The sequence below is a fragment of the Manacus vitellinus genome, unplaced genomic scaffold (genome assembly GCF_001715985.3).
Source record: "Manacus vitellinus isolate BGI_N305 unplaced genomic scaffold, ASM171598v3 scaffold_46_pilon, whole genome shotgun sequence".
Taxonomy (NCBI): domain Eukaryota; kingdom Metazoa; phylum Chordata; class Aves; order Passeriformes; family Pipridae; genus Manacus; species Manacus vitellinus.
This window is the reverse complement of record NW_021940578.1, coordinates 5,419,832-5,429,038: the sequence shown is the minus strand read 5'-3', so window position 1 is coordinate 5,429,038 and position 9,207 is coordinate 5,419,832. Positions and strand designations below refer to the sequence as shown.

The 9,207-nt window shown below is 59.0% G+C and overlaps 1 protein-coding gene across 1 annotated transcript in view; it reads right to left on the bottom strand.

The window, feature by feature from the left end:
• Positions 1 to 9,207, bottom strand: part of AGRN (agrin) — a 117,797-nt gene that overhangs the window by 23,078 nt on the left and 85,512 nt on the right. Inside the window, exons 10-19 of the mRNA XM_029962403.1 lie at positions 7,131 to 7,325; positions 5,977 to 6,177; positions 4,320 to 4,465; positions 4,071 to 4,176; positions 3,637 to 3,750; positions 1,899 to 2,063; positions 1,112 to 1,255; positions 880 to 1,004; positions 306 to 411; positions 3 to 76 (exon numbers count right to left, since the gene is read on the bottom strand). Of these exons, the coding sequence (XP_029818263.1) occupies positions 3 to 76; positions 306 to 411; positions 880 to 1,004; positions 1,112 to 1,255; positions 1,899 to 2,063; positions 3,637 to 3,750; positions 4,071 to 4,176; positions 4,320 to 4,465; positions 5,977 to 6,177; positions 7,131 to 7,325 (1,376 nt within the window). The remainder of the gene's footprint in view (positions 1 to 2; positions 77 to 305; positions 412 to 879; positions 1,005 to 1,111; positions 1,256 to 1,898; positions 2,064 to 3,636; positions 3,751 to 4,070; positions 4,177 to 4,319; positions 4,466 to 5,976; positions 6,178 to 7,130; positions 7,326 to 9,207) is intronic.

Below are 9,207 nucleotides of genomic sequence, written 5' to 3'. Positions count from 1 at the left end.
GGGAGGATGAGCCGGTCCAAGGGCAGCGTGGGCAGCGGCGTGGGAGGCGACGGGTGGCTCGTGTGGGTGATGGACTCTGGAAGGAGCAGCAAACAGGGCGGGTAAGGAGGGGGGCACCTTCCGGGAAAGGCTGGCAGCGGCACTGGGAAGCAGGTTGCAAACCCGTGACACTGGTTGGGAACCCTCAGGGCACCTGCCCTGGGCAGGAAATGTCAGGAAATGCCCTGGCACTGCACAGGAAAGCAGCCAGACCTCAGGTCACGGGGCTGGCACTGCCCCAGCCCCCCAGAGCAGGGGGCACTCACCGTGGCACTGCCCCACGTGCTTCACCGTGATGACCTGGCCCTGCCTGCAGGCGATGGTCCTCAGCTGGCACTGGTCCCCGTAGGTGACACCGTCAGAGCCACACACCTGGGGGGCAGAGAGGACACGTCAGCTGTGCCTCTGTCCTCCTCCGAGCAAAAGAAACTCGACTCTAAATGCTGGGAGAATTCTGAGGCAGAGGGGACACGTGAGCTGCACCCCCTGCCCTTCTCCAGGCAAAATAAACCGGGCTCTAAAGGCTAGAAGGATTTGGAAGGAGTCCCTCCGAGGCACAGAGGGGATGGTCTGCAGAGAGGGACCTGAGGTGGGCTGTGGGAGGCCAGAAGCAGAGCAAACTCAGAGTTCTCAGGTGGGGGACAGAGCATCCAGCTCTGCTGGGAGACATCTACCCTTGCACATCCCCCTTCCCCACGCACCAAGGCAGGGACCAAACCCGCCCTCCTGCTTCTTGTGGGGGGAAGAGACACGAGACCCCCGCGCTGCCTGACACAGATGAACCCCCACAGGTCCCTGCTCGCCCCCCCTGAGCCACCCAGGGCTGCCTGTCCCCCAAACCTTGGTCATGTTGGCCTCTGAGCACAGCGGGGACGGGCACTCGCAGTGGGCAAAGCCATTGACCTCCACGCACGAGGCCCCAAACTCGCAGCTCATCTCCTCGCAGGATTTGGGGGCTGAGGGGTCTGGTGGGGCAGGAAGAAGAGGTGATCAGAGCACACAGAAAGCAAAATCCCTCCCCCTCCTGGTGCATCTTAGCTCTCCCAAGGACCCGTTTCTTGGTGCCCCTCACCTTTCTCGCAGCCAGTCATGCCCAGTTTGCTGCCGTTGGGGCACTGGTTGCACTTCATGCCAGTGATGCCAGTCTTGCAGGAGCACAGCCCCGTCATCTGCTCGCAGTCATCTCGCACTGACCCCACGGGGTCGCAGTTACAGGCTGGAAGAGAAGGGCAAAACCACACTGTTGTGCTGGGGGGTTCATGGAGCCGACTGCAGCATCACCCAGGTCCCTCTGGCACGGGGCACGGCACCCAGCTCTGCAGGACAGCTGCTGGAGGTGACTTACAACGGGACAAACAGTCACTGCATGGCTCCTGATAGGACAAACAGCTGCTGGAGGACTTACAGTGGGACAAACAGTCACTGCATGGCTTGTGATAGGACAAACAGCTGCTGGAGGACTTACAGTGGGACAGACAGCTGCTGAAGGTGACTACAATGGGACAGTGACTGGATGATTTACAATAGGACAAACAGCTGCTGGATGACTTAGAATGGGATCAACAGTCACTGGAGGTGACTTACAACAGGACAAACAGCCACTGGAGGACTTGCAATGGGACAGTCACTGGAAATTATTTATAATGGGACAAACAGGTGCTGGAGATGACTTGCAATGGGACCAACAGCCACTGGAGGTGCCTGACAACGGGACCAACGTTGGGGCTCACAGTTTTAACATTAACACCCTGACACCCGCCCCGAGCAGGCCACGGGGCCCTGCCCGTGGGAGCAGCAGGATGAGGGGTGCTGACACCCCAGCCCTGCCCCGGGTGCTGCCCCAGCCCTGCCCCACTCACGGGTGCAGCCGCTCTTGCTGTCGGTGACGATGCCGCGGAAGTTCCAGAAGCCCGGCTCGCAGCGGTCGCACTTGAGCCCCCCCACGCCGGGCTTGCAGGAGCACTGCCCCGTGCCAGGGTCACAGGAACCCCCGTAGGAGCCGTAGGGGTTGCACTGGCACGTGCCTGTGGGCAGAGAGAGCCTCAGAGAGGGGCTGAGCCAGGGAGGAGCCCCCGAGCTCCAGCCAGGGTGGGCTTGCGCTGGGCAGGGGGAGGTTCCACCAGCTGCTCCTGCTCCGAGGGGAAACTAAACCTCCAAGGGATCAGCCTGCTGTCATCAAGGACTCCTCTCTCATTACCATCAAAGGGGAAGGAAGCTATTAGAAGTTTATTATTAATTCATTAATTAGGAACTTGATGGAGGGGAGCGATCCAAAGATAGACAGAGAGACGCTTCTCCTCACCCACAGGGAGCAGGGGAAAAGAGACACGGGGAGAAAGGGAGACCTGGGGAGCAGCCAGGAGGGTGCCATGAGCACATCCCCACACTGCCAGAGGCAGGGAAGTGGCACATCCACAGACAAACCCACCCCAGGGGCTTCAAGCTGCTGGTTAAGTGGTAATTAGCCCCTGATGAATGATTGCTGGCAGCACAGGGACACAGGTGGGACAGAAACCAGTGGGATACTGAACCCCAGTGAAGTGGGAAGCTGTGCCCATGGACTGGAGGGCAGGATTTCCACCAGAGACACATAGGATCACCACTACCAGTGTGGTGCTAAAACCAAAATGCTTGTGTCCTCTGTAGCATCACCCTGACTGTCTCCTCTGCCCAGCACCCACCTCAGCCTGCAACACCCCCCCTACTCCTGCCAGGACACCTCTGGACATTCAGTGCTGCTGCTTTTGAAATTATCCAGCACATTACACAGGACTCCCCCCTCATCAAACAGGCATTAGCCCTGCACAGGCACAGCACGAGCCGTGTCTCCATGGGGTGATGTGTTCCCTGCCAGGCAGCCACAGCCTCAGCTGTTAAAGGCTTTGCTAATGCTTTTAAAAATGTTCCTTCTGGCCCTGATAATTATTTAATAAATATTAATGAAACGCTGGGCAGCTCAGCTTCCTGCACAGTGCAGTCACCCACCAGTCACCGGTCCTGGGGTGGCCTGTGGAAGGTCCCCAGGTGAACCTCCAAGCTCTGTTCCACCTCATCCTGCAGCTCAAGCACACGTGGAATATTCCTGTCACTCAGGCTGGTGAGTCCAGCAATGGGCTGAAGGCACCAATGGCACAGTCTTGGCCCCGGGGGCACTTCTGGGGGCATCCAGACAAGTTCTGAGCTCCCATCCTGCCTTCCTGCATTTCAAAGGGATTTAGGCCTGGAGGTTGTCTCAGAGCTTTTGGAAGGACAAGAGCATCCATCACCAGTAGATCCAGAAGGGGAAGAACACGTGCTGGGAGGTTGTAGCAAGGTGGGGGGTTGTTCCTCCTCCCATGTAACAAGTGACAGGACCAGAGGAAACGGCCTCAAGTTGTGCCAGGGGAGGTTTAGATGGGATATCAGGGAAAATTTCTTCACTGAAAGGCTGGTCAGGCATTGGAAGAGGCTGACCAGGGAATCACCACCCCTGAAGGTGTTTAAAAAACACGTGGGTGTGGCACCTGGGGACAAGGGTTAGTGGTGGACCTGGCAGTGCTGGGTCAAGGGCTGGACTCCAAGGTTTTAGAAGGCTTTCCCAACACAAAATCCACTCACTTGGACATCCTGCTGCTCCCACTCCGAGCGCCAGGGTCATGTTGTCTGGGCAGCAGCCGTAGATGGTCTGGCTGCAGTGCACAACCAGGAGGGGTGGTGGGGTTGTGGCAAGGGCTGCAGAGGAAGGCAGAGGGGTACAGGTTATTTTTGGCAGGCAGGACACTGCTGGGATGCATGGCCAAGGTATGGATGGAGCAGCAGGCAGCAATTCCTGCAAAACCACCTGGAGATTCTGGGAACAGGCCACGAGGCGAGGTCCTGCCCTTAGCCAGGGAGAGCACAGGGCATGGAACAGGAAGGATGCAGCGGGATCAGCAAATGAACAGGGACACAGTGGGCACTTCCTTGCTTATCCACAGGGAAAGGGCACCAGGCTGGGCACCCCCAGAGCTTGTGCCAGCTTTGGTGGGGAGGGCTGCCATCAGGGGACTCACCACGACAGGCTCCTTGGCCAGTGACATAGAGATCCTGGCGCTTCTCACACCGTGTCTTCTTCAGCTCACACTCGTTGGCGTAGGTGACACCATCGGAGCCACACACCTGCCAGGACAGGGAGGGGCAGCCGCTCAGGGCAGCCCCTGGCACGGGAAGGAGGGTTCCCTATCCCATGGGACGCCCTCTCCTGGCCCAGGGAACCAAGGGAGGAGAAGAGGGGAGGGGAGGGAGGGTGCAGGGGGGCTCACCGGGCTGCGGGGCACGGCCAGGCAGGTGAAGTCGCACACGCAGCGATCGTCCTCGGCGTCCTCGTCCCACCAGCCCCCGAACTGCCGGCACCGGTCCTGCTCACACTCGCTGCCATCCCCGGAGCCAGAGCCCCCCGAGCCACACTCTGCAAGGGAGGACCACCCTGGGGACACAGGGCTCAGCCCCAGCACGGGGGGGAGCGGAGGGGATGGGGCCAAAGCCCTGCCCTGGCCCCAGGATGTGCCCACAGCTGCACACACCTGCCCGAATCCGAGCAGATTCAACCTCCTCGGCACAAGCAACCCCAAAATCCTGGGCCAAATATATCTGGATGCTTATGCCCAGCTGTCAGGGAAGATCCCCCTCTCTCTTGGACAAAGCAGGTTCTCCCACCACTGACTGTGCTGAGCCAACACAATAACTGCAAACCTGCTTTAGCCTGAGGCTTTCCTCCTCCGGCATCACTGCAGGAGCCAAACCAAGGCTCCTGCAGCTCCCTGCAGCTCAGCCAGCTGACAGCCACGCAGGGGAGGGAGGGCTGCCACGGGCCTTGGTGACAATTTAACTCCATGCTTTGATCCCACTCCTTTTCCTGCTCTCCCAAACGTGCTGTGCACAGGGAGATTGCTGCTGCCGATACGGAGAGCAGAGCAGAGGAAGGGATGGGGTTTGGGTTTAGAAGTTCGGTTAGGGAGATATTTTAAGTACCTAAAGCCTGTCCCCAGCCTGGCTGCCTCTCTGTAAGATGCTCAGAGCTCCAGCAGCAACAGAGATGTTGCTGATTTCAAAGGCTTCTTAAAGGGGAAGGGTAGGGGGGGAAGGGGAACCTGGCCCTTTTTATTGAGTGATCAAAGGCTGGGATTTGGCATTACACAGAGAATTATTTAAGCTCTTCTCCCAGAGGGACATCAACCTGAAATTCCCCAAGGAGGGCTGTGATCAAACACCATGTTATGTCTTCCTCTCTCCTTAAGCTCTGCCATGCACTGAAGTCCTTTCCAGCTCGACTACACGTGCAACGAGCCAGGGAATCTCAGCTCACCAGAGCGGGGAGGTTTAGGTGCCTCCCTTACATGAATTCAGCCAGCAATAACCCACAGCCTTCCCCAATCTGGGAAAACTCAGCAGGTTCTTAGCTTTTAGCCTGGCCAAGCAAGGTACAGCCAAGCCCACAACCTTCCCTGGCACTCAGGCAACAGCACCATGGAATGGGTTGGGTTGGAACGGGCCTTAAGGATCATCTTGTTCTAAGCCAGTTTGCCATGGGATGTCACCCACTGGACCAGGTCACAGGCCAGGCCCTCGAGCAGCCCCAGAACAGAGGGAAGCAAAGCAGCAGCTGCGCTCCCAGCCCCAGGAATGGCTCTGTTTGCCTGGATGAGACCCTCCAAAGCGTGACATTAAAGCAGCAATAACTCCTTGCCCATCCATCTGGGCGGCATCACCTCCACATTGCTGGGTACAGGGGAAAGGGGGGTGGCAAGCGGGGTGCTGAGTGGGCAGGAGGCACTGCTGGCACACTGTGCTGGGCATTCTGGGGGTCTCACAGGGCACTGTGCCCGAGCTCCACACAGCGGGGCTCCCGTGGCAGCGGAACCCTCTGTCCCCCCTCCCTCTCTCCCCGGTTCATGCACCCCCACACACCCTCACACCTACCATCCTCACAGGGCCCCGTCCTGGCCACCTCGATGCTCTTCTTCTGCTGGCAGGAGGCCACCTGCAGCTCGCACTGGTTGTCGTAGGTGAGCCCGTCGGTGCCGCACACCGGGGCCGGGGGCTGGCGCTCGCAGCGCGGGCACACGCACTGCCCACCCACACAGCGGCTGCCAAAGGAGCACACCGTGCTGCCACACGACTCTGGGGACACAGGGGGGAACACAGGCAGGCGTCACGGGGGCTCCAGTGGCCGGCTGAGCAGTGTCACACAGCTGGGGACCACTGATGTTATTGTTTGATTTGATCGGTGCAAAGGCTCTGCGATGGCCAGGTGCCCAACCTGAGCATTCCTGACCCCCCATCAGCACCCACAGGTGCTGTGTGCCCACCCTGAGCATTCCTGACCCCCCCATCAGCACCCACGGGCACTGTGTGCCCACCCTGAGCATTCCTGACCCCCCATCAGCACCCAGGGGTGTAGTGTGCAACAATTCTTCCTTACACCACTAAGAAATCCCATTTACTCTCGTGGTGTGTTCTGACTTGAGCCCCTGGAGCACTGAGGGTCATCTGTCACACTCAGGCATTCTCTCCCGAATTCAGGGAGGATCTCCACGCACCAGCTCAATCCCTGGAACATCAGACCCAGCTGGACAGGTTTTATGTGGCTCGAATCATTGCTTTTACCCAAACAGCTTTTGCCTTAATGAAGAACCCGGCCAGGGCTTTTAATTCATTAAGAAATTAGCACAGACATTTCCCTGGGCTGGGGAGTGGGGAGGAAACGTGGGAACAAAGAAGAATTAACCCCAGGGGATGGGGGCGGAGGGAAAGCCGTGTGTGAACAAACAGACCCTCAGTGCTTTCAGTTCTGATGGTGGCCATTAACACGTTTTTAGCCCGATTTCTTTGCTCAGCCCGGTGGACACTAATCCAATTTCTCTACCAAGTAACGTGTGGGGGGGAGGAAGACACCACCTACGATGGGGAAACAACTAAACCAGCTGGGGATAAAATTCCTCCTAAGCCACATGGGGAGACCCCGCGGGACGAGGCGAGAAGCCCAGGCGAGTGGGTGACCCGCCGAGCCCCGGGTGGGCAGGGCCGGGGCGGGGGGGCGAGCGGAGGGATGGAGGGGACCTTGGCAGACTCACTGCAGTCTCCCTGGGCGGCCACCAGGATGTTGGTCTGCTGGGTGCAGGCTCGGACGTGCAGCTCGCACTCGCTGCCGTAGGTGCGGCCGTCGGAGCCGCACACGGGCTGGGCAGAGGGCACGCACTCGGTGGGGCACACGCAGCGCCCCGTCTCCGCCTCGCAGATGGCCCCGAACTGGCACTTCCCGCAGCGCTCTGTGCGGAGCAAAGGACAAAGCCGGGAGGTTAAAGCAGCGCCGAGCACAGAGCAGAGACTGCCCGGGCTGGAAGGGACCTGAAAGCCCGTCTGGTTCCATCCCCTGACGTGGGCGGGGACACCTTCCACCGACCAGGTTGGACACTTCCAGGGATGGATCTTGGAGCACCCTGGTCTAGCGGAAGGTGTTTCCTTCCCCCATGAGATGGGCTGTAAGGTCCTGTGCAACCCAGCCTTGGACACTCCCAGGGATGGGGCAGCCACAGCTTCTCTGGGCAACCCGTGCCAGGCCCTCCCCACCCTCACAGGGATGAATTCCTTCCCCATCTCCCATCTAAACCTACTAAGGCAGATCTAAACCCACCCAATGCAGAAATGAAACCTCCCTGCTCCCACCTGGAGCCTCTGCAGACACCACAGCTCTCCTGGACCAGCAGCCCCAGGGCAGAGTGGAAGGGAGGGAGTGAGGGCAGGGATGTGGGAGGAGGGAAAGGCTGGGAGGCAGAAAGGCAATAACTACTTGTAAAAGCCATCAGGGCCAGGAGTAACGCGCTGAAATGTCACCATGGCTGTCTGCTGGCAGAGCCAGAGAGGAGGTGGGAGAGTGTGGGGCTGACAGTAATTATGGGGAGCAATAAATCAGCCCCAGCCCCGGGAGGAGCAGCGGAGCCTCCCCGGCAGCCCGGGGGGAGAGAGCCAGCAGCATTCCCACACGGCACAGCAGCAGGATGGGAAGAGGAGGTTGCCTGGGAAGAGGGATACCACAGTCCCCTCGTTTATCAGGGCACCAGCAGCGCTGGATGCAGGTGTAACATCAAATGTCACAGTGCCACCTCCCCGGAGGGACCCCCAGCCTGCTGCAGACACACAGGGCACACGAGGGCAGGCTGGGGGCAGAGAAGATGTTTATCATCCTGACAACTCCCTCTCCAAGCAGCTTTCACTCCTTGCAGGAGAGCCCAGACTCCAGCCAGCACCTCTCCTGACTCCTGGGTATTTACTAATTCACGGCTTCATTTTCTCCTTCAGACAAACACCCCTCTTTTTTCCCCTCCCTGCCGGTCATTTCAGGAGGAATTTGGCTCCAAGGTGGTTTTCCCTTCTCTTTCTTTCACACGGCAGCTGCTGCCTTGGCATGGGGGAGGGAAGATGCACCAACCCCCTGCTCGGTTCGTGCTGTTGGCCAGGAGGTTTCTATCTATGGCACAAATCCTGCAGCCACACACGGGCTCTGCAGGTCAGGGGAGAGGATGCTCAGGGCAGCCAGCTCCTGAGAGCCAGCCTGAAGGTTTGGGACAGAAAACTGCATTTTGATAAAACTATAACTAGCCCAGCTCTACCTGAACAGATTCTGTCCCAGGAGAACAGAGTCAGCACAGGCTGTGCCTGTCTGCAAACACTCTCTGACTGGCAAAGCTGGCACAGGGAGTGAGCCTGCAGATGGAAGTGCCTGGAACAGGCTCCCCAGGGCAGTGGGCACAGCCCCAAGGCTGCCAGAGCTCCAGGAGTGTTTGGACAACGCTCTCAGGGACAGAGTGGGATTGTTGGGGTGTCCTGTGCAGGTCCAGGGCGGGATTGTTGGGGTGTCCTGTGCAGGTCCAGGGCTTGGACTCTGATCCCTGTGGCTCCCTTCCCAATGGGGATATTCCATGATTCTGTGCTGTGTAAGGGTCTGAGTTGTATATACAGGGTGGGTTCTTATTAGGGAAGACGATGAACCCTCCTTACTTCATCCTGTGCCTCTGACCCAGGCACCTTCTCCCCAGGGCACCCTGGGTAAGGCCTGCTGGGTGAGGGGACAACCCACACCTGCCTCCCCCCAAGCTTTCCTTGGTGAGGAAGGCAGCATTCAGGATGGACACCGGATTCTCTCCCACCACC